Raw genomic sequence first — 24,407 nt, forward strand, 5'->3', positions numbered from 1 at the left:
GCGTCGGAAGACTTCTCTCTTAATCCCTACACCATACAGACAGCTCCGAAGGCACCCCCGCTCTGCTCTCAGACGACACCGCGCAACGCACAGCAGGCTGTCGAAGAGGTTGCGTCTCCTCGGCAGATCCGCCTTCGGCTGAAGTGGAAAAGCCGAAGCTTGTACAGAAAGACATGGAACGGTTCCTTCACGACTGTTTTGTCGCCGCCGCGCTCAACGAATCTGGACTCCGCTGGCGTGGTACCGCAGGGGGGAGCGCGAAACCACGTTCACATACGCCAGCAGACACGAGAACAAGGACCGAGACGTACTTCCAGAAAAAAGCAAATCGAGAGGTCAAAACTGTCCAGAGGAAATCTTTGCAAATCTTTTCTTGCGGAGTTTCAGCTGCTGCCGGCGCTCAAGCATCTGCTGGCGGAGGTGCCTGGCCGTCCGCCAGTTGTCCACGCGTCCTGCAGCGGAAAACAGCGAAATTCTCGAGAAAACGAAAACCTCTTCCCAGAAGAGGGAGAACAGAAGTCTTCTCAGGCGTCTTGTCTAACACTGCTAAGCTCCTCTCTCGATATCACCTTCGTTGCGGCCACTCTTATCTATTCGTCTCTCTCGTATTCCCTGCCATTCTTCACACGCATATATATATATATATATGGATATATATACTGTTCACGTTATATACATTTATATATATATATATATATATGTCTTTCGCTGGCGCCAAACCCCCCTTGAATTGCTTCCCTTACACCTATGCAGACGAATATATAAATATGTATATATATATATATATATATATGTATAGATACTTGAGCCTCTCTCTGCAACTGAGTCTATCCAATTCGATATGCTCGAAATCTGCTTCCTTACCAGTTGCTTCGAGTGTTTTCCGGAAGTTCTCTGCCGCACGCATCGCTCGCGTCAGCCCATAGGCGGCACGAAACCAGCGAATGCGGTGTTGTCCATCTTCTCTCCACTGGACAGCAAAGACGTTCAACCTGAAAAAAGAAGACTCTCGGCCTCGAGTGCACGATCAGTGCAGCCCCCCAAGCGCATGCACCGACATTCAGAAACGCGTTTGACTCTCAAAACGGAAAATAGGCGCCATGCAGAACATCGAGGGCCGATGCGTGAGTGAACGTCGTTGTCTTTTGACGGCAGTTTAAGACCGCAAAGCGAAGCACAAATCTGACCAGAATCCACTCCCAAGGAAGAAACTGAGCGAAAGAATACCATGCTCAAAACTGTGTCAGTGAAAATCGATACATCCACCTCTAAGGTTTTATCTAAGTTTGCACATGTGGCTATGCATATACACATGCATACATATATATATATATATATATATATATGTATCACTCTTTGGATTCATAAATCTAGATCTTGAAACATCTGGATATATGTCTACGAATGATTTGGAAAGAGATACACTGACTCCAATACATCCAATATACATACATATAACAATACATACATATATATATATATATATACATATATCTCTATATGCATAAGTATACCTATGTATGGATATATATTTATACCAGTAGATATGCATCTATATGTATATACGTTTATGTCTGTGTAGAGAGAGAGAAAGATCGGTTCAGACAGATGGAAATGTACATGGGGAAAGGGGCAGAAGTATGTGTACGTCTGTACGTTCTTGTACATGAGTTTCGTGTTCCGGTTATTTTTTCTGTGTCTGTCGAAATGTGCAGACGTATTTCTGAGTTTTTTTTCAGCTTGCCTAGGGTAGTAGTCGACGCCAGTGACGGGAGAGAGACGAATGAATCGATCGTCAAGCTGAACGTTGTATTTTCTCCTTCTCCAAAAGCGGTACTTGTGCGTGACATTCCACGGAAAATCCGAGCCCAAGCTCACGCCGTCGCGGAGGCTGTCTACGCGCTGAAAGGATGTGGAAAAGTCACCACCGCGCAAGTCGCGGAACGGAGGGTGAAACGCGAGAAATGCACAAAACAGTTCTGCGCAAACGTCGGAGACCTACAGCGCGACGCAGGTCACGATGAGACGGCCGGGGCAAGAGGACAGGCGAAAATGAGAGAGAGAAGACGATACGAAGCAGACCACTCAAGAAACGAGCACAAAACAGACAGAGATGTCGAGCAGAGACAGACAGAAAACGAGAGGGCAGAAAGCGGGAGACCGAGAAAATAAGAAACGAAGCTGACGACCCCCCCTCGGCAAGCACAATCAAGCAGCCACCGAGCACTCCGGAAACCCAAACAGCAGAACGCGAGGAAGTCAGACGCTCAGGAGTTTCTCCGCAGAGCGAGAGAAAAGGTTCCAGCAGGGCAAGCGCGGGAGAGAAGGCGCAGACGGCCACAGTGCTCCTGGAGCTCACTGCCGAACCGCGCAGCTTCCAGGGTGGCTTTTTTATGCTTTTCCAAGAGACACAAAAGACGCAGTCTCGTGACCTCTTGGCCGCTTGAGCACGGCCGGCTGGTGCATTCAGTTCTGTCCTTTGTTTAACAAAAAAGCGAGAGATAAGTATATCTTGGACGAGTGTATATTGGCGGTTAAATGTCAATCAATCATGCGAATTTTAGGTTTTCCACGAAATCTACTTGGAAGAAGAGGCAAAGGACTGAGGAAGCGCTTACCATGTCCCTGTAGAAATCCTTCGGAATGAACTGTTGCATAGGCTTTAGAACGGCAGTCGTGTACGCAGGAGGCGGCAGGTGCTCAGGAGCTGCGAGGACACCAAGTTGCCACAGAAAAAAAGGAAAAAAACATCACGACATGCACGCGAAGAAGGCGAATGACGAGAACACAGGGATCTGTGGAAGAACGTTTCAGCGACGAACGCTCGCGGAAGCTGTATTTCTCACTCGCCAACGTGTGTCTTTTCCAGGGCGCATTCTCTTCAGCGTCAGACTTCACACACGAAGCATGCATGGAACGTTGTGAAGCGCGTCACCCGTCGAAAAAACAAAGAAGCTGCAAGTGAACGCGAAACACGGAGTGGTGCTGTGTCTCTTCAGCAAGTGGAGAACGAGAACAGACTCTGCCCAGAGGCACTGCTTCGGAGAGACGAGCGCAGCTCCCCGGCCCATGGAAACACTGAAGAGAGAAACCGAGGAACGAAGTCGCAAGCAAAAGCGAGAAAAAACCACTCGTGGAGGAGACTGCCGTCTCAAGAAAGGTAGGATTTCACTGCGAAGAGAAGGAGTCCGCGGTTTGGCGCATTCGAGCGTCAAAGAAACGAAGATGAATTGACGGTCTTGTAACACAGCGGGATGGAACGTACACCGTTTCAACACCAATCGCGGAACTTTCCCCAGAGCATGCATAGACGAAATATGCGCCTCTCTACAGGAATAGATACAAAGATGTTTTTGCTCCCATGTGTAGATAGACGTGAACCCACATACCTTTATAAATTCATGACTTGAAAGGAATAGGCATATACGCAGATGTCGCAGTGTAGATACACACATATGCAAACACATTTGCCCATATACATACACACATAAATATATGTAATTTGTACATATATATATATATATATATATATACATATATATATAAATATGGAAGTGAAGCTGGGTTTGAAATGTGCACAGTTTCTCAGATATGTGTGCGTGGGTATCGGAGTACCTGGTACATAGGGGTGAAAGACTTCTCTGCTTTTCGGTTTGTAAGGATTTGCAGAGAATCTCCGTGTCTGGAACTTCAGTGCGGCAGAGGAGGAGACAAGTGAGAGCACGGGCGTCCGAAGTCCAGAGGAAGACCGAGACAAGCCACTCGAGGAGGAAACAGAAGACGAAGGCGACAGAAGGCCGGGAGAGAGAGAGGCGGGACTCGGGAGACAGAGTGAAGAGGAGAGAGGAGAAGACGAAAACGAGAAAGAAACTGACCGGGCAGAGACTGAAGAAGGCGCTGCGGCGCAAGGACGAGGAAGTGACGAGAAGAAACGAAAGAGAGGAAGGGAGCCCAGAGACGGCAGAAAAGAGCGACAAGGGGGAGACAGAGAGAGAGGCAGACGCGTTTCTCCGGCGCGAACGCAAGAGCACTTGTCTTGGAGCAAAAAAGACAAGGAGAGGAGTTTCACTCCTCCAACGAGTGGAGCCCCGGCCGCAGCACCGAGGTGCCGCCGAGCGTGAGGCGGCGCCGCTAGGACGACAGTCGCCATGAGGAACACCACACAGAAATGGAGAACTCGACGGAAAATCGAAAAAAGGCGAAGTAGGGAGACAAGGAAAGAGACAAGAGAAGCGAGAGAGAGAGAGAAGAGAAGCTACAGAGAGAAGAACAGAGACACGACGACCACCAAGGAGGAGATGGAAGCAGAGAGCCCACAGGTGACCAGAGACTAAAGGAAAGAAGATCACACCAAAGAGATTCTGAACTCTCATATGGTGCAGTGGGAAAATGAGGACACTGGAGGTCGATTGTGTAACGAGAGGATCTTCCTCGACAGGAAAAAGCAAGGGCAGAACTCCGGTTCTCGCGCCGAAGGAACGCGTACGTTCCACTAAGATAAGCGGGGAAAAGCAGAAAACGAAAAGACTACACCACAGAACCTCTGCTGCAGTCCTTGTCGCTTCGAACCCAAAGCGAGCGGCGAGGAATTCCGAGTTCTAAATTTCACAAAAAAGGCTTGTTCGTTCCAAAGTGTGCGTGCATGCATCTGTTGTTCTTCGCGTCATCAGCGCCGCTGCATGTCGCAGCAGCCCCCGCATGGAGACTTTTTCTGTCATTTTTCTGCGGCGCGAAGAACCGAGTTTGCCTCCGGATGTGGCGCTTCAATGTCGCCTTTGCCGAACAAAGAAGGCAGGCTTTTCGCGTGACTCTGCAGGGACCTCTCTGGTTGAGGCGCGCGACACAGAAACTCGCGGAAGACCCAGGGAGGGTTTGGGTGTCGAGACACTTGAACGGCGAGGCGCCCCGGAGCAATTTTGAGTTCAGCGCCTCGTTTCGAGTGCTTTGCGACAAACAATGTCTCTCTTTTTCCAGACTTTCTCAGAGGTTCTGTTCCTCTGAAAGCCTGTTGCGCGTTTCAGCGTCGCTCTTGCGGGTTTGCGCGTCACCCGACCGGGGACCCGTCAAGACTGGAAGGTCCGCGGGGGAAAAGGCGCTGGCTGCAGGAGGAAAGCAGCCGCGACGAACGCGAACGCAGGGTAATGCGAAGGAAAACCACGAGAAGCACTGCTGCCGAGAGACGCGAAGTGGAGAAAAGCCGAAGGTGTCTCTGAATTCTCTGCATCACGACCAGGGGAACTTTTAGCTGCGTGTAAAGTGCTACATCCTCCTGAGAAGAGGCCTTCGCGGCATTGCAGACGAAAGTAACGCGAGAACACTCGACGCCACAAAGAGGAAACGCGGACACAAAAACATGCACGGAGGAAGACGCTGATGATAGGAAGAGAGCTTTGAGGGAGTCTCGCGACACCTGTGTCATCCCCAAGATGGCGACCCGCAGCTGTTTCTTCGGAGACAGGCGCAGCGTGACCTCTTCATTTTTCTCTAAGCAGTTTCGTCCTTTCGAAGTTGGGCTCTCTTCTTCGTCTTCGGCTGGTGATGCTGCAGTGACACACGTAATTCTTCGGTGTCGACCCACCGCTCCACGCCGCTGCTCTGCTGTAGGCGTTCCCGTTAAACTGTCTGATCTCGGTCGCCTCTCTTCATCGACTTCTCGCTCGTGCTATTCTGCTGCTTCGCGCGAATCTGCCTCTCTTGGACCTCCCGGAGAAGCGCCGCTTCATGCCGGTTCCAGTCACGCTGAGTCTTCGTCGGTCGCCAGGTGGACACCTTCTTTGTTGGCGGCATTTTCGGTTAATGCTCACAGAGCGCTCTCTCCTTTCTCTTCACACACAGCTTCGCTTTTTGCGGTGTCTCGCCGTTTCTCGCGGAGGTTTCACTCTTCTCGATCGTGTCACACCTCTGCGTCTCTTTCTGTGTCTCCTATTTCTTCTGTGTTTCGCTCTTCCGAATCTTTCCCTGCCCTGGGGCGACTGTGTTGGACTCGTGCTTCCTCGTCTATAAGCCGACACGGTTCGCGGCGGTGGGTCTCAGCCTCTCTCTCTGTCTTCTGCAAGACTGCGCACTCCGGTTCTCTAGGGGAGTCAGGGTGTATATACAGCAGGGCACCTGCCTTGCTGCTGTTTCCCAATGCATACAAGCTCCTTCCAGGCCAGGCGAAATCTCGCAGCTTCTCGCTTGCCTGCACAAGCCGCGCGAATGGGGCGGACAATGGGAGAGAAGACGGGAGAGCGTCTGGGTCGCTGAGCTACCAGGAGTCGCCGAAACCTCGGATCCCCACGCTCTGCCTCGGGGTGTCTGTACACCGCGATGTTATTGGCTATGCTCTCATTCAAGTGAGGGAGAAAAAGTAGTTCTTCAGACCGGCAGAAGCCACGGAGCTCTTCCCTCTGGACAAATAGACACTATCTCGTGGAAATTTGTTTTCGCTTGCGCGATTATCTGTTCATGAGCATCACCAGCCTACCGGAATTTCTCTCTAGGCAAACGTGTCGCAAGAGGCACAGATGAACGAGAATATTCATCCGCATCTGCTTTGACTATCTATCTATCCTTATATATATATATATCGAACTATCTGTCTGTCTCTGTCTGTCTAATCTCTCTATCTATCTGTGTATACCTATCTTTATGTATCTATCTATCCATGAACCTTCCTCTCCACCTATCAATCTATCCAACTATCTATCTCTGTCTATCGAACATATGCATCTATCCATGTATCTATCTGTTTCTGTATGTCTGTCTAATTCATCTATCTGTATACATATACATACGTATGTGTGTATCTGTAGAGGTAGAGAGCGAAAAACTCACGGTTTGCATGTCTTCATTTGAAATCTCTGTTCACATGTTTGTGTCTTCGGAATTCGATATCCACACATCCGAGACTCCAGTTGTCAACAAACAACACATCTCTCCATGGATCTCATCATGTAGAGATGCGTGTCTCGTTTCAAGTGTCGCACGGCTTCCAGTCTTTCTTTTCGTTCCCGTATCCTGTGCAGCCCAAGAACTCTTGGTTGCCCTTGAAGGTAGGCTTCATCGATCCAGCTGGAGTCCCACAGAGTTTGCCTGACCAGGCGGCGGAGGTCGCTGGAGTTCTCTTGGCGCTGCGCGACCAGCAGCATCGTCTCCTTTCGTGTGAGGGCGAGCCTGAAGAGACTGCTGCGCGTCATCGTTCTCATCAGCCTCCGAGCTGGCGAGAGAGAGACGAGATGGCAGGAGCTGCTGAGGAAGGAAGGCCGATCGCAAGCAAGGGGACAAATCCACAGAAGCGATGCTTCTGGATCGTCGGGATCGAGGAGGCCTTGCGGGTCCCCCAGAGCTTCCGAGAAGCGACACGGGCGGCCGCCTTGCAGCAGTTGAAGGGGGCGATTTCTGCGGATCTTTTGAAGATTTTCTCTGTCTCCACTGTCGTGCCAGTCGAGCCGAAACAAGCGCGAGCCGCTCTCGGTACGTTGCGCAGACGGTTTCCGGGTATAGGTGGCGACTTGTTAGGAGTGAAAGGCTGTGATAGCGTCGACACGTAGACGTGTGTCGCTCATTAGAAAAGCAGAAAATACGACGAATTCCGTAAGGCGTTCTCGCGATCTCCCAGGACGACGTCAGTGGCGGCTACCACACCAACCTGCGCCTCTCCACGCGCAGTTCAGTTGTAGTCCTTGGCCTACGAACTGGAGCGTCTCTGTTTATTCTATTGGAGCTTCGCATCCTCTAGATCCCGGACGTCATCTCTATAGAAACAGTATCTGCCTAGAATGGGGTAGTCACAAGTCATGGTGTGGCTTCTCAGTCGTCTATTCGTGCATGAAGTATGCATTGGCCACTGTGGACAACGCGCGTTTGACGGGCCAAGGGCGACAGCTCACTCAGAGGGACAAGTACACATGTAGGGGGGAGTCTGTTCGATTTCCCTGCTGCTTTCGAAAGAACGCTTAGGCACATTCAAGTGTAGAGTGTCACCGGACATTCTTCGAGGGTTCACAGTGGAAGCGGTTTTTTTTATCACGTGAATTTGTTTCATCCGGGGCATGTCCACGAATGTGACAGGGGGAACATTGTTGAACACAGTCTTCCGGGAGAGCGTCGAGGTGAATAGGTATGCGTTGAGGTATGCGTACATCCGACCAATGGCAGCGGTTTTCTCTGGTCTTAGTCCAGTCGGTTGGATTCGTTTTCGTGGTGCTTGCAGCCCGCGTTGCTGGCATTCCTCTTGGTTCAAGACAGGAGACGCTCTCCTGGTTGTCAGAGCAGGTTAGACTTTTGCCGCCTGTGTGGTCTGTGGCAGCTCCGGTGGACGTGCACATCGTTTATTTCTCAGACAGTTAGAGAGTTTCTCTCAGCGTTGCGTCGTTCTCGGTGCAAGATATGGATTCCTGTTGCCTCCTGTGAGAACGGGGTTGTCTGTGTCTGATAACTGCAGTCCTATTCAGTGTTACGTGGGTGATACACTGTCTGTTGTTTCGACTCGAGTTATCCCATTCTGAACGCATTCGTCGTCCTCGCAGCATCGAGTCCGTCGAACAAAGTCTAGGCTTCTGGCCTCTACAGATTCTCGCGAGAGCCCTTCCACGGGCAGCCACGCAGTCTCTCGCAATGGATTGTTTTTCGCGGTCTGTCCCGACAGCGTGTCAGACACAGACGGAATACCCGGCGTACATGCACACCAACGCGGTTCGTGTGACCCGCCTGGTGAAGCATCTTGCGATTGTTGCTTGCATTTCTTGGCATCATCGGCGACCCGCTGGCGCCAGGAGATGATTGCCTCGTTTGAGTGTTTTCCTTGTGAAAATGGCGAAAAAGCGTCTTCACCTGTAGATTTAATGTGTAGAGTGAAACTATTTTATTTGTCACCATCATTTACTTTTGACGTCCCGGTCTGCAGGTTCCCTCGTTTCCCAGCCGCCTTCGCCGCGAAGAAGCCGCCCTGACGATGGCCGACGCGTGGCTCGTCGCCGTGCATGCACAGGTGAATTCCAGGTTGTTTCCAGCGGGTAGAGACGCAGATGTGGTTGGCGTCAGAGACGAAGTCAAGTTCAGGCATGTGAAAACAACTTAGGAACCGCCAAAGAAAGGGTCGCGCCGAACCACTGGCTCACCTCCGTAGAAAGCATTGATAAAGGCGAGGACGAGTGAGTCTTCTCTAGTGTCTGTGAGGGCGGGTACGACCGTTCGGTGTGTGTATGGTGGGGTCGCGGTATTTGGGCATCTTGAAGGGAAGCACGTAGGGGCTCTCGCGAACTACCTGCCTTTTTTTCAGAGCCAATAGATGCATGCGCCGCTGCATTCCGCAGGAGGCGGAGGACCCCAGCGTTTCGCCCTTCGTGTCGGTTGTCTGCCTCTTGATCAGCGAACTGTAGAGGCGATGCGCCTCCGAGAACGACTCCGGAGTGTCCTTACAGCTGAGTCTGGCAAGCAGTTCCTCAAAGACTGCGGAGCGGCGCAGGTCAAGGCGCGAGTGTCCCCGGTGCCGCCTCACCTCATGAAGCTTGCGGACACCCTTCGAGTGCCATCAGGCCGCGTGGCCGCTCTTCGACAGGCTGCAGCGGAGGCTCCCGACGTGCGCACGCGTGAGTGGAACTGGGAACGGAAGCCGAACTCGGCAAGGCAGGGAGGCAGAGGACGAGCGCCAGCTCGCCGTGGGTCTCCGGTAAAGTGACAACGACGGTGTGCCAGCGAGTGAAAGGCACCACTGGCCGCTCCTTTAAGCAGAAAAAGGCTTAGTGTGTGTCTCCGTGCGTCTCCGTGTCGCGGCCCTTCGCCGCCAGGGCCTGCAGGTATCTGTGTCTCTGAAGGCGGTTTGTACTCAACGTAATGTGCCTAAAAGGAATAGGTGTCGTCGACCTGGATTGGCAGATGCGTATGGCGATCGCAACCGAATCCCTGAGCCGTTTTTTCGTTTTTGTTGCGTCACGAGGGGGCTTCTGCACGCGGCCAGGCTCTACAGTCTCATCGATGGGGGCCCTCCCGAATCTCCGGTGCTTCATGCGTGTCAGTGCCTGTGAGCGCGGGTGCGGGATCCTAGAGCCGAGGCAGGGAGCTGCATTCAGAAGAATCTTGTAAATAGTCCTGCCTCAGAGATGACTATTGCAAGAACGATGGTCCTGATCATTCTCGCTTCTGAGTAGTCCAAACCTGCAATGGACATGTAGACTTTGACTGAGTGTATCTTAGCGGTTAAATGCCAATAGAGGATGCGAATTTTAGGTGCAGCATTTGCCGCCAGCCCTTCGCAGACAGTTAGGTCGCTAAAGGCGACGGAACCCCGAATTGTCGCTTGCAGCCTGCAGTGAGAGGAAGCGATCGCGAATCCCTATCTCCTTTAATTCGCTTTATGCCCGGATGCTCTATTTCCCAGGGCGGGAGCTGCTGCAGGTGTTGAAGAGTCGGCAAGAGATCGAACTCACTCAAGCGATTGAAAGACACCTCGATGCGCAGTACCAATCCGCCCGCGGGCGTTTTCTGGCGCCCGGCCAGCCGCGCGTTCCGCCGCAGCAAACCGATGTCATAAGCGCCGTAGAGCGGAGTGGCTGGAGGGCGGCGGGAGGCTCGCGAATCTCGGGCGTACAGACACCGGACGGCGCGAGTCGAGATGGCACCCAGGATGCGGTTTCGGCGGTGAACGTCGCAGACGAAGAGTGGCAAAAGGGGCGTCGGGTATTGGGAGGTGATCGAGAACTGGAGAGTGCGGAACGCGGGGCGTCCACGCGGACCTGGAGAGAGGAGGAGTCAGTTTTCGAGGCGCCGGCTGAGGCGGGGTTTCCGCGAGAGGAGACGTGGAGACAGGCGACCGATGGAAGTGGCAGAAGCGAGGGACAAGCCAGTCTTGAAGTGGTCGCGGCCGGAGTAGCTGCAGCGAATGCCAAGCTGCAGGCAGCAAGAGCTCACAGAGGACTCCACGAGGTGGGCGGAGACGAGAGTCCGCGATCGAAGGACCGTAACACGGCTGATTTAGCGCCGAGTGTCGGACCGCACGAGGGGAAGACAGACGCGTGTGAGGCAAACACCGTGAGGAAAGTCTGCGGAACCAGTCCGATCAATCCGTATTTGCCTCCCCGCCACAAAGCGACTTTAGGAAGGAGAAAACGGTGAATTGTGGCGTTTATAAAATGGGGATCAGTGTTTCACACTGTAAATGGGTACCACTGCGAAAAGAACCAGCTGTGCTGGCACCACGATCCGGCAGGCGAAGAGAATGGACACCTTTTCGAGTAGCAGTCACATCCTGCAGATTACTCGAGGCAGTTGTTGCATGGCCGGCAACTTCGGTTCCGTGACCTCTCAATGGAGTGGTGTGGGGAATGTTGCTACTTCCAAGTTGACTAACAAAAGAGAAGGTTGCGGACTTTAGTTTAGTGCATTCCGAGTGAACGCGTGATACGGGCACCAACTGTCTGCAGTGGGCTCCTCGTGAGGTCTGTTTTGTGTTGTAAGGCGCTGGCTGCTGCACGAAACAGGCCGGCCCATATGCATCAGGCTGCGAGACACGGCGCAGACACTCAAGATCATTACTTGCTTCGCGAAAGAAGATGGTTCCTAGAAACATCAGCGCAATGATGCTCGCGCCTTCGACTCTGGCACACTTAGATGAATCTACAGTAGCTGCCAGGCATCTGCGGTATCATTTTACTTTGAAACGCCGGGAAAAGATGACCCGTGTGTGATTAGAGGTGACTATACACTCATTTCCTGCACTGTGACTCCGGTCCGCTAGTCCTGCTTCCACTTCTTGTCCAGCTATGCGTTTCAAATTCCTGCTTCGCAAGACTCGCTATTTTTAACACTGACAAGCACGCCGCTTACCTTGAGATCGCTGCGGGTCTCTGTTGAGCGACTGATCCGCGACCGGGTGCCCCTCGAAGACTTCAGCAAAAAGGCTGGCAGATAACTGATTGTGCTTTCAGTTTCATCGTTGTGGAGTTCACAGGTGGTTTCCTCAGTGTCGCAAGCTGTGTTCGGCCGTGATTGCTGGACACCGTCACTCCATCGAACTGCTCAAGACGGCTAAAAGTGTTGGATTTCAATATTGTGCCACATTAAGGAGATTCCATAGCGGTTATGTTCTAGGCGTAATATACGAAAGACAAACACACATAGTCGTATTTCCCTTTGCACTGCGCCCTTGTTGCAGTCAAAACACGTTGAGCGTTCGTAACGTGTGAGGTCATTTAGGGTTATACGCATGCAGTACAGTCGCAAGGGAGACAGTGGCAGCTGGTCTAATGTGGAACAAACGAGCTTACATCGTCGACGTCGAAGGCAAAGGAAAATGAAGACAAATCACCAGTTGCTTTGTCAATGCTCAGCGCGTGGACTGCTGCCAGTTCCTGCTTGTGCTGCGACGAGCAACATCGCACACAGGATGGAGGGACCTGCCGGAGCTGTACGACTAGGCCCCAGAAGAATCCTGACATACTGCAGAAGAGGCAGGACAACGTTATTTGTCAGCGTTTCTGTGTTCGCTGCAGAAATAATAAGCGCTTCCTTGTCACAGAGCCTAGGATTTGAGATTGGAGAGGCTACGTCAGCGGCCGCTTCCAAATCCGCCCAAATGTACGACTTACATCTGCAGGGTGAAACATCAGGGATATATTTTCATTCTGTGTCATTACACACGCCTGGATGCTTTTAACGGAACTGATCCATGTTCACAAACGAGTACGTTCTGCTTCCAAAATCCTTCATGTGCGGACCGCGGCGGTCGCTGGGCACGTGCATGCACAGTCGCACGCCTTTTACATAGCCTTGGGAGTTTTGGTGTTATGTCCGCGGCGCAGAATTTCCTGTGACATTTGATTATATGCGTAACTGCCAAAAAACGATGGAGGGCTGTGCATCTTTCTTTCCGTCCACCCCTCTTCGTACTGTGCAAATGCGACAGGGATTTCGATGGAGGTTGCCGGCGGGACGGAGCCTCCTGAAGTGGGGGCTCTTGTCTGGGGATGCTTTTGTGTCATCCCCTCCTGGCTGGCCGTCTGTCTCTGCGTGTTTTTCACTTGTAGCTACGTGACCACTGTATACGCACCTCAGATTGTGCTTTGTACCTTTAGATACTTCTGCGAATATGTGTCGACTCGATCTGCATTCTCGATCGGCAACAGGCGTCGAGAATCGGTACAAACTCTCGTAGGTCGGAAGACCGAACCATTCCGAAGTTCGTGTGAAGAAGTTGCTGACAAGAGACAAAGGGAATTTTCGTCGTATCATCTGGAATCAGACCAACGTCACTCTCGCTTCCGCGCTCGCTCATGTGCAGAAACCGCCAGTGCAACAGATAGGTCGGTACCGCGGGGCCACGAAGCGTTTGAAAAACAAAAGCCACTTGATGCTTCTTTCGATGTCAGTGTGCTTCCACGGTGCGGCATGAGGCGAACGTCACGGTCAGAAACGCGTGACGGCGACAAGCATGTCATGGAAAGGCACTCCTGGTCTCCCAGTGTCTGCGTGTGGAGCAGTGTCGATCCAACCGTACGGAGTACAGCCGGCGGTCCTGTGTATCCTGATGGAATATCCGCTGGTCGTTCTCCCCGTTCTTGCTCTACAAATGAAAGAAACGAGGAGGCCTGGCCTCCGTGCGTGTTCGTGTTTCCCACCTCTGCGGAGATTCCAGTTGTCGCTCTAGCACCCGCAACGAATGACATTGCGGACGAGGGGAAAACCCGAGCATCCTACTCTTCTGTGCCTCGGATTGTCGCAGACGGTCGACAGGATGCACGGATTCCAGGGGCAGATCGGGTACCCGGAAGGTGCGGAAGGGATGCGCCCCCTGAACGTGAGACCGGCAGTTTTATCGATCTCTGTGGAAAGAGAAGGACGGCGTCTCACGTCTCCACTGCTGAACTAACTTGCGGCATCATCGGCCACTCGGGCGGTTACTGGAGGTACCTTCTCCAGAGCTTCTCGGAGGTCGACTTCTGCAGCGTGAGCACCCTTGTGTCGCGCAGTGTAGCGTTGGTTGTACATTCCGTCGTCGTTGTCGGACTGCTTGTGCTTGCCTTTGTATTCGTCTGCCCTGTAGGTGCACCTTGTTGTCTCGCCGGGGTCAAAGAAATAGTGGAGGGGAATCGGACCTCTGCAATCCCCGGCGCCCCGTGGTCCTCCACGGAACACGGATGTGCTGGAGAGGGAGACTGTGGCCGGCGTTTAGGAAGAATGTGCACCTCCGGGGATGTGCATGCGACGCAGCCGAGAAGATGCGCTCCAGCCGAAATACTCGTCTTTCTTCTTTATGCGTTCGGCATACCACAGGCAGTGAACAGGACGACGTTGCTTCCCCCCAGTCTCGTTAGTGTGAGGCTGCTTTCAGTTCTATATGGCCCTTCCGTCGTCGTGCGCTGTCTCCCTCATATTTGTAGCGTTTTAAAATATGCATGCTCCCTGACTCTCCGTGTTGCCAGTGTCTGTTCGTCTAGCTGCATAGGCTCACGTCAAAATATCTTTCTTGGGGACGTGGACAGCTGTGGTGGCAACACTTCGTGCGAGCAGGGTGCAAAGACGAAAGCGGTCTCAAGTGCGCACCTCGTGTTTCGCGAGAAAGGGAAAGAGATGGCTGCTGACAAGGCAGAGAGACTCAGACAGAAGCTGTTGCGGGCCGGGAGAGGGGAGCTAGGGTTTACAGCTCCCTCGCTCGTAGAAGGACTGGCGTCTGTCGACAGTGACATTGCAACTGTTGGTTCCCTCCAAGTACACAAAAAGAAACTTGATGAACAACCTACGCAGTTGGGACGTAGTCGTCAGACACACACGTGGGAGCAGGCAACAAGAATGGTAGTACTTTTACGGCGGTTGGAGTACCTTACGAACTGCGTGCGGGACGAATTTTGGCCGTTCGCTCGCGCGTGTGTTGTGGCACCTATCGTCGAAGAATTCCTCTTTCGTGGAGTGTTGGTGGCTCTCCTTTTCTGCCACTTTGGCCGCACCCTCACGTGCACTATCGTGTCGATTTTGTTCGCATTCGCACACATCCATCCGTTCTTGGTTGCAGTGCTGGCAGAGAAGCTTGAACATGGCGATGAGAATATCACGCTTAGAATGCACAAATCGCAAAGAAACCAGACGGTGTCAAGGCACGGTTCATCATATGATGCACCCTCTGGAAACCGACGGTCTTGTGATGTCCCATACGTGAAGGCAGAGACCGAAAAACGCAACCGTGTGGAAGATGGCTGCGTACACTATGAATTCCGAGGTTCGCAAAGCCGGCGTGTACGCTCCGGGGAGCTGATAAAGGTGAAAACCTCGACAGAAACACAGGTGAAACTCTTTTGGTGGAAACGTACAGTCCAGAGATGGAAGGACGTGAAAACGACCGACGACGACGGAAATGCTGTCAGATGTTTTCGATGTGCTGTTGCTCGCGTGCTTGCGCATTTTCGAAAATGTGCAGACCACTCTATCCAAGTTGTCCGTGAGACACTATCACGGGCTCAGCAGCAGTTGCTTTTGACATTCGTTTTCTCGTGGGCCTGCACCTACCTGCATATATCCAGTGTCAATTTTCCACCAAGTCGCCCTGTACCAGTACATCTCCACATGGGAGTGTACCATCAGTGGCGCGCTGGTAATCCCATAAGCCCCCGGGATGCTACTGTTGCAGGTTCGTGTGTCGTTCCTCCAATTTCGCCTGCAGAGGACCTCAACATTGTTTCAGAACACACAACCTCGATTGTTTGGCGAAGACCCGCATTGTTTGCTGCCGTAGTTCTGCATGCTGGCTGCAACTTGATGCAGTGGCCGGATATGAGTTTTCTGCATGATCCCGAGCATCCAATGTATTTGTGGGGATTGCCGCTCAGCAGTGCATACGGTGCTGCGATAGTTGGATTCATCACAGCCCTTGCGTCTCTCTAGCGTTCATAGTGGCGGCTGCTTACGTACGGTATCCAAAACCACGTGCGAGGTAGACTGTTTCGTGTATCTCCCAGCAGAGTGTCTTCCTGATCCATCGAGCATGCAGAAGTCAGTGCCATTATCGTTTGCTTTACGAGTCAACCATCTACATCGCGGATGCTTGCATCCTCATTTGCCAGCACATGGCGCGCTTGGGTGTACGAGTACGTTCGAACGCTACGGTTTCGGGTTACCGGAATCTTTGAACATGTTACCCAAGCAATTGAACACCGTTCACATAACCGCTGACACCGAAAGCCGCACACCTGCAAAAATTGGTAGTACATTGGTGATGAACTTGTCTACCAAGAACTCGTTTGTGGCGCTTCTACAGAAGACACAAGTTTCACATGTTACCGTGCATTGCCGTCCAAATGGCTAAAAAGAAGACGATCTTTATCTGTACTGAAGCTGAGGGGAATGGCACCGAGGTGTAGGTGTGCCAGCGTCGTTTTCTGGTGGGAGACGAGGGATGATACAGATACTGTGGCGTGCGTCCTCTTTTGGACACTCCTACATGTTTTTGTTGTGACCTCTACGATCCCTTTACACTTCACACCTTGAAGTAGCCAATTTCGCATCAACCAATTTACGCCACTAGGTACAGCGTCCTGCGAGAGAGAGGATAGTGATCACCTCTGCAGTCGTCACCTCTCATGAACGCAAACACGTGTTGCCTACGATACCCTGCAACAGTGTATCTGTGGCTTCAGCGGAATAGCCGTCTCGCATTCTTCACGACGGAATAAATATAGGGAATGTAAAAAACTGTTGTAGGGTCACCTGATTCTCGTGTCTGGCTGGAGTCTTCCCTTTTATCTGCTAACAGACCTTGTTCCTCCTTGCAGGGGCCATCGGTTACATGTTAGACGAGGACTTCCCCGGCGGGTCATCGCGATCCTCATATTGAAGTCCGTAGACCGTTGCCATCATCCATGCTTCCATTGGAAATCGGAACATCCACGGTTCGAGCAGTGTAAAATCCCTTGGTACGGGTGACACACTGGGAAGTCAAGAGCACACTGTCATTGTGCCATCTGCAATGCCCGTCACCTGCAATGGTGCTCAGCGACGCCGTCGCGCCCCATCTCCTCGTCGCAAAAATCGGCGATTGCATGATCATGTCGCAGCAGTGGCAAATTCCAAATGCTGTCAAGAAACATTTGCTACTTTGGTAAATGACGCGGGTGTCAGATTCTTCAGCAGGACGTCACTTGCCAGAAACGACCGGCTAGAATGTAGAACATTACATGCGGTCGAGGAAAGCGTACCCGCCGTCGTTCATAGTGTTCTGCGGGTAGCGATTGTGTTTCGTTCGTTATTAAGCGGCATAGCAGAGTAGGGTGGCAGTTCTTATCTGGTGCGTCGTCTTGCTTGTGGCGGACGACTGTCGACCCGAAGTGGATTTACTGTCTGAGCTCTTTCCCCTGATCAGAGATCCGGATGGCAGTGTTAGCCGTATCTGCTATAGGTCATCGAAGGTGGTGCTATGTCACTTCACCTCTTATGGTAGTGGTGCAGGCTCCAATCTTTTCGGGGGCCATTTGTGCATCAGGGGTCGCAAAGCAGGACGTTCTCACCGTGGACACCAGATTAGGTCTCCCACACAGCTGTGTAGCCTTCTAAGCGAGAGGATGAATGGTGAGCTCGTACACAGGTGATTACGGAGATCGTCTAATCGCCAATAGCGCTCGACAGCTGACAGAACGTTACGGAGGCACGACGCGCGTGCCGCTGGCTGGCAGCAATTACTCCTATTGTTAGCAAAAGAGGATGATGTTCCGGTGGCTGCCACAGTGGTTCGGCTCGGTCACCATTCTACTCGTCACTACCGTATGGCTGGGACGGTTCCGTAGTCAACCACGTGCTCAGCACAGAATCGTGGCTTGGTGGCAGTCATGTCAGCCCCAGCTCCAATCGGCCGTTGCCAGCCATGCGCCTAACCCGTCAGCAGCGTCGGACGAATCTTCAGACAGTGGGAGTTATGCCTTAGGGCGACGCGAGCAACACCAAGAAGAGTCGACGACACATGGCGGAAGTTCTGTTGCATCCGGAGACTGTCAAAGGCCATCGACGAATTCGTGCACGGAGGCCGATCGAGGCGTCATCAGTCCAGAGGATCAGCTAGTCCTGTTGCATCAAAGGAGGATGAGACTCAAAAACATGCTGAAAACTCTCCGTTGTCGGTGGTCGTCGGAAGAGAAATTCTTGAAACAGAAGATGCAGAAACAAAAATCCGTATCTTCAGAAAGGGCTGTAAGCTGTGCGCATGCGATTTATTGACGTCGAGTGCAGCTCCCTGTCTCTGAAATTGAGTTGCTGTCATCAATTGTATATCGTGTGACCTCTGTTTCGATTGACGGTCCCCTCGCTCAGCAATAGCCAAGCCCATGGCATGTGCGATCCAACCCAGAGACGATTTTTCTAAGCATCCTGTGGAGCCCATTTATACGTTATCATAGATGAAATGCGGCTGTTCGGTAGAGCGCATATGTGGCAACAAAGAGGAATGACATCATCTTGTCTGTGCTTATTATGAGCGACTAAGGCGGCTGCTTTGTTGGGGCATCGTACACGAACAACAACATTACCAGGGAATAATGATCATATTTTTGGAACATCATAAACATGCCACCGCCTACTTGCTACTCTTCCGGGCAGGCGTTATATTGGATATCTACAGTGGCATTAAAAGTAATTCGTGCTGGTGTAGCGCAAAAGCCAAATAGTGTGAATGTTAACAGAATCTAAGGAAGATATTCACTTAGTCCCAGTCTTTACATTTAGTCCCAGTCGTTACATTTAGTCCCAGTCGTTATACACAAACTGTGAGGCTTAGGTACAATGACGATGTTCGTCGCTGCGGAGTTGTTGTTTGTAAATCCATCGATGGCGCAGCATTCCTCGGCACCCCGCCAGTAGATCCGAGCGATGGCGTGTCACCTGTTCTGCAGACGTGGCCATGAGTTTCACATTGTTTGCCTCAGGAAACGGATGTACTTCGTGAAATGAAAAAACGGTATAGGCAAGCAGTAGGCGACAGGCGGCGCCGAATGCAGGATTTACAAGTGGAAATAACATCAGTAGAAGATGAGGAAAAACGACTTCGGGCAACAATAACATCGCAAAGGCGTGACACGGCTGCATATGACCCGACCCAACAAGACAGACCGAGAACATCAACTGCCAGTACTTCAGGTGAGACGCTCGAGGTTGTGTCATTTCTCCACGAAGGCGCGCTCTCTACCCGTTGTCTAGTTCAGTGGCTCAAATCATCATCTAGTAAACCAGTACGGCATGATGGCGTTCAGAGATACTTCAGCTGAGACGTATGCTCGTGTATCGGCTTCTAGACCGGCAGTCATTATGTGATGTGCCCGTACTAGAAGACCTGGGATAGAAATACAACCCATGGTTAAAATCAAAGATTGACCTCACCTTCAAGATCTAAACCGTTTACATGCAAACAGCACGTTTTAGCATAGCTTTAGAGAGTAGCTGCCCATGAAGCGTCTCTTCCCGGTAACATGATATACTTGGCTCGGTTTGGAGGGTGCGCATGGACGGCCTTGGGAAGCAGATAGTGTTCAGGTGAACGTCTTACATACCATAACATACGAACCATGAGCTGAAAAAAGTAACATTCTGAAATATGCACTGAAAAAGTGTGTATCGTAGCGATGAGACTGCAAGGGCGGTGACATCATGTCAGCCACACCTGCATGACATGGCCAAGCATTCTCCGTTTCAGTCCCCCCCCGGTCCAGGACTGCACCCGCGGAGGGAGACAGACACATAGGGAAGTGCGGGTTTCGATGCTGACCTGATTTACAACCGCTTCTTATGGTTGACAGGACTCACAGTGAGCCTACCTTCATGAGGTCGTAGTCCTGTCCGTCCGTGTGGCACTGGCTGGTAGAGGTGCCTGCAAACGGGTGTGGCTCGTGCACTGGTGCTTTTGAGTATGGCCACAGAAAAAACAGGAAATAGCCATCAGTGTTTCCTCTGAAGGGACACACACACACACAAACCAATAACTTTCGTTCCCGCATAGGGTCAACTGCACGACTGGTAAGCATCGACAGCTTAAACCGTCTGTTGAGAGTGTGTGTAATTCGTAGCGGTCGCTGCAGCCTCCCCACCACACCGACCGTCCCAGCATTCCGGCGTGTCTCAGGGCTCCCATACAGGCGATTCAGTGACTAGACAAGGATCCACTGCTGATTCGTTACCTGGGGGACCCAGTTCGAGTTCAGCGGCAGGGCAGGCGCCTGGGGGGCAGCCTGCAGGAAGCTCCAGATTGATGAAAACGGAGGACAAACTCGCTGTGGTCACCGCAAAAAAGGGGGTGCTTAAACAAAAACTGAAGCACCTTCTAAGAGTGTGGGGAACTGAAAGCGGTTATCTCGCCTTCAGGATGAAGCCTCTAGGCTTGTATACGCAGGCGAGTATCGCACGAGCCACCTTTGTGCTTGACGGGATTAAGAATGAGTGCCTCCTCTGTGGTACAGCAGTTCCCTGCTAGTGCGACACACAACGTAGATGGGGCTCTTGGAATGTGGATGGCCAAAGCATAGATGATGTTCTGGAGACCGCGACAAAATGGCTGTCAATTCAGTAACAACGGCACCTCCCACTCTAAGAGATGTATTAGTAATCCAGACCTGTCACAAAAGCCGAAGTGGAATGAGAACCTGATGACACACGATCAGTGCTTTATGATAGTCAGTTTAGTCCAATGCACGGATCACGCTAACTCCAGAAATGTTTCGCTGTAGACCTTGAGAGGCACCAACGCGTCATTGACGCGGATTGCGTGTGCTGTTCCTGATGCGTGTCGGCAGCGTGGTCCAAGTGCAAGTGGAAGTGAAATCGCTGCGAACCTCAGGAGACGGTACCGAGAATTACTGCCAGAGAAAGAAAAATCAATGGACCAGCTCAGATGGCAGATACGAGCACTTGAGGAACAGGAAGACCAACTCCGTGATGAACTGTGGGAAGCTAATTTTCCAGTTGCCGGCGAAGAACTCCAGCAGCGAACTACAGGTGAACCATCTGCGCCGCTTCTTCCAGAGCCGATAACGTCGCACCACTCACAGGATATGATCGCTACAGGTGCGATTCCCCCGTATCCTCATTCGCAGCAGCCAGTACCCCAGGCGTCCTCTTCCACGGCTTCTTCGACGACGAGTATGTCCGGGGATCCGCTGCTTCTTCACGGTGCGAACTCGCGGCATATGCCTCCTAAGTCGCCACCCCCGTATACACTACCTGCGCCTCACCCAAGCAGACAGGAAGACTCGCCACGAGCGGACAGGTTCACACTAGGTACAGGGAGTCGCTCCTGCCTCCCGCCGTCGTGTACGTGGCAGCGGCTGGCGCCAACATTGTCTTCTACAGAGCCTGTGGATGCCCAGTTGAACGCGCTATGGCCACCTGCGCGATCGCCCATAGTCGCGCGGGCGGCCGCTGCATCACCCGGGCACTGGAGCAGCGAAGTGACTGGCAGATCCACATCCTATCCCCCGCGGCCGTTAGAACACCACACAGCCGCATATTCTACTCGGGAGTCTCATTCAGAAAGTGAGATTCCCCTGGAACTCGTTGACTTCATTTTGTCACACTCTACACCAACCGCGACCTCCTCTGTGGATGCTACTGCTCCCCGTCAAAAAGCGGTACCATCATCCAGTGGGTCTTGGAGCCCACCGTATTCGCCCCCACCCATCATCTCCCCGACTGAGCAGGCGGAGACCAGCTATTCGTGGCATCTGCAGCCATTGAGCGCTCTCGCCCCAAGCGCATCAGCCTCCGCACTTTCAGCTAGTGTCGCTTCGTCTTCGATGCCATGGGTGGGCGGGCCACAGCAACAGCCTTCCTTCCGCAGTCATGAACCGGAATCGGATACTCCATTGGAGCAGGGAAGTTCCGTCGACATGGCGGGTGCCATTCATCCGGGTGTTAGTAGCCCACGGAGCCCCGTTTACTCGCCTCCATACATTCTCTTCCCGCATGAGCAGGAGCGAGCTACCTACTGGTGGCACCACTCGTCCTCGAGTTCCTCCATGGGGCGAGGCTCATCTTCAGCATCCTCTCGACCTAGCGGCCCGTCTTCGACTGCATGGCCGACCACGTCACAACTGTCACAGCCTTCCTTTCGTAGGCATCCCTTGGCCACAGATGGAGCATCCAAGCACCGATACCTTCTCATGATGTGATGCCCTCTCCAGCATGGAGTTAGAGAAGTGCAGCGACAGATATAGCCATGTGGATCGGAGCACTGCCGACTGAATCCAGGCGAGACATGTCTAGGGAAAGGTGCTGCCATAAATGAGTTGCAGGTGAAACGCAGTCTGAGAGAGACGACCGTACTATGGTCGAAGAATTGCCCACGCGGCGGTGGCGTGCCGAAATGCGTAGATACCTTGTGACAGAAGCATTGGAATGTGACTTGTGTAATAATTAATTTCTCCGGTGAGGCGATGTGGCCATCAAGCACACACTCAAGTTTAAACACCTAGGGACAGAGCCATCGGGATGCGACTATGTGTAATAATTCATTTCTACGCTGTGTAGTTGTGGGCTTGAAGCGCAAGATCAATAGTCTCGGATTCGACGCCAATTTATATGGATTATCAAACAAAAGGGGCAGTATGTGTGGACATATCCAAAATGGCATACCTGTTTGCACAACCCTCGAGAGCAAGGGACTCCATGAACATAATGCGTTTACACAACACCAATGTGAATGCGTGAATGCACAACCGATCGGAGCAGACACCCATCGATGCGAGACACTTTTCCTCACCCCGACTACCATTTCCCCGACTAGCATTTTGCCGTTGTCGAAGTGTTGTTACTGTCATCACTTTGACAGAGTCGTCTGGAGCCCCTGGGCACGGCCTATCTTTGTCTGGCGACCCATCAGGTTCTCTCAAGCCACAGGAACTCTCACAGTCCCCTGTCTGGCCGCCAGCCGCCGGAATCATCCTGCCGTCTGGCTCTGAACCGTCTACGTCCGCCCGTCGTATACATTTCCAGGAGCCTTCAGTTCATCCATACAGCCAATCATCCTCGGTTCAACTTCAGACAATGAGCATCCAGACCCCGGGCGCGACCTCCGGGCCCTGGCTCGCGTCAACGTCATCCAGCCAAAGAAGCACAGGTGAGCTGTCCATAGAACCATGCTTTCGTGTTGCGAGTGTGTAGACTTGGTCACTCGTGTAAGCATGTTGCTAGACAATATGATGATCGCAAGAATAACGCGCCCGTGACTGTTGCCCTGTGCGTCTGCCATTTTGGGACGTTTCGGTTGCGAACAAGCAGTTTTAGTAGTCTTGTTGACGGGTACACTATTGTGACTGTCTTGTCAACTCGTCACCTTCCTTCATTCATCGAGAAGCTCCTGAAAGTTGTATGAGGACGTACACCGCTTCTTCCTTTCGACGCTCTCAGGGGCAGAACGACGCTTCCAACTAAGTACGCCGCCTACCGGGAGCTCGCCTTGAAACGGATGCGCGCCGCCGGGCGGCACATCTCAATCAACCTTGCAAGGACGGTTCACTACGGTGTTTTTCGTTTCTTCATTGGTTGAAGCCTCTTTTCGTCACTTAATTTCTCCCGTTACGCTCCGGCCTTGAATTGTTAACTATGGAAAAATGCCACACGGACTGTGCTTTGCTCCACCCGTTGCCCGTTGTAGACAGTCCTACATCCAAACGAGAAGTTATAGTAATGGCTGTCACTCAGAGTCTCTCGAACTGCATCTATGTCGGAGTAGGAAATGACCAGTGATATCCGGGTAAGGGAGCTTTTGGAGGTGGGTGCTATCGTCGAGGGGTGTCATCGGCGAGGACTGCTGTTGCGGGAAAGCGCCGTGGGGGGACGATTTGGAGAGCCGAGTGGGAGATCGGTGTGCTGAGAACAGAAAGGAAAACACACGATGGAGCGAGGTTACACGATTCGTTGCACCCTTGGAACAAAATCTGCATCTTATTTGTGTCGGTGACGCGAGCTTCTTTTCGTGCAGAGAAAATTGTAGACACGTTCCCAGACGAACGTTCGAACGAGACGCTCAATGGGGTGTACATGTACGGGAGCGGACAACTTATCGGTCGACGGTTGCCAGCAATAGACACCTGCGGTCCACTATTCATACAAAGGACTCAAGCGATGCTGAGATCTGGATCGTTGAATTTCTTCTCTTTAGGTGGTACCTTGTGAATGCCGAGGTCAAAATGGTAGATGGTGTGTTCGACGGCACACACGTTGTTGTATGTAATGCAGCACGGTGCGTCTCGACCAGCGGTCGGCTTCTGTTGCCCCGTAGCCGAAAGCGTATCACTTGTCTATGGCGTCACCACCAACTGTATCGCGCGTTCCTGCGGCAACGGTGGCCGACTGCGAGTGCTGTCATAAAAGGTCTTTACTGCTTTGTTGGAAGGGCCACAGTGTCGGGCTCCAGTAGCACTGCGTGAGTCGCCAAGAGCAACGAGCTGGAATCTAGAACATTGTAC

General features: G+C 52.2%; 4 protein-coding genes across 4 annotated transcripts; 3 read left to right on the forward strand and 1 right to left on the reverse strand.

The window, feature by feature from the left end:
- Positions 1-3,591: 3,591 nt before the first annotated feature.
- Positions 3,592-4,152, forward strand: TGME49_250080 (hypothetical protein; the record flags this gene model as incomplete). The annotated part of the gene is made up of 1 exon (XM_018780922.1): positions 3,592-4,152. One exon carries the CDS (start codon positions 3,592-3,594, stop codon positions 4,150-4,152), a length of 561 nt encoding a protein of 186 aa, XP_018635060.1.
- A 567-nt stretch (positions 4,153-4,719) lies between these two features.
- Positions 4,720-11,872, forward strand: TGME49_250090 (hypothetical protein). Its single transcript, XM_018780923.1, has 6 exons — positions 4,720-6,335; positions 7,008-7,455; positions 8,195-8,256; positions 8,888-8,971; positions 9,353-9,572; positions 10,361-11,872. Exons 1-6 carry the CDS (start codon positions 5,427-5,429, stop codon positions 11,092-11,094), a joined length of 2,457 nt encoding a protein of 818 aa, XP_018635061.1. The 5' UTR covers positions 4,720-5,426; the 3' UTR covers positions 11,095-11,872.
- A 2,273-nt stretch (positions 11,873-14,145) lies between these two features.
- On the reverse strand, positions 14,146-16,869 carry TGME49_250100 (hypothetical protein; the record flags this gene model as incomplete). The annotated part of the gene is made up of 4 exons (XM_018780924.1): positions 16,158-16,869; positions 15,478-15,636; positions 14,797-15,027; positions 14,146-14,226 (listed from the first exon to the last, which is right to left on the reverse strand). Exons 1-4 carry the CDS (start codon positions 16,176-16,178, stop codon positions 14,146-14,148), a joined length of 492 nt encoding a protein of 163 aa, XP_018635062.1. The 5' UTR covers positions 16,179-16,869.
- A 795-nt stretch (positions 16,870-17,664) lies between these two features.
- On the forward strand, positions 17,665-24,354 carry TGME49_250115 (hypothetical protein; the record flags this gene model as incomplete). Its single annotated transcript, XM_018780925.1, has 6 exons — positions 17,665-18,147; positions 18,879-19,089; positions 20,013-20,335; positions 20,736-22,050; positions 22,769-23,056; positions 23,347-24,354. 6 exons carry the CDS (start codon positions 17,665-17,667, stop codon positions 23,397-23,399), a joined length of 2,673 nt encoding a protein of 890 aa, XP_018635063.1. The 3' UTR covers positions 23,400-24,354.
- Between the last annotated feature and the right edge of the window lie 53 nt (positions 24,355-24,407).

Source organism: Toxoplasma gondii, chromosome XII, assembly GCF_000006565.2.
Source record: "Toxoplasma gondii ME49 chromosome XII, whole genome shotgun sequence".
NCBI lineage: Eukaryota > Apicomplexa > Conoidasida > Eucoccidiorida > Sarcocystidae > Toxoplasma > Toxoplasma gondii.

What these genes read in the sequence shown, in the direction of transcription:
- TGME49_250090 (XM_018780923.1), top strand. Translation starts at nt 5,427, where the DNA reads ATGGCGACCCGCAGCTGTTTCTTCGGAGACAGGCGCAGCGTGACCTCT. An exon ending in TTGGCTATGCTCTCATTCAA is followed by an intron (nt 6,336 to 7,007) that starts GTGAGGGAGAAA and finishes TATCCTGTGCAG; the next exon opens with CCCAAGAACTCTTGGTTGCC. An exon ending in ACAAGCGCGAGCCGCTCTCG is followed by an intron (nt 7,456 to 8,194) that starts GTACGTTGCGCA and finishes TGGTGCTTGCAG; the next exon opens with CCCGCGTTGCTGGCATTCCT.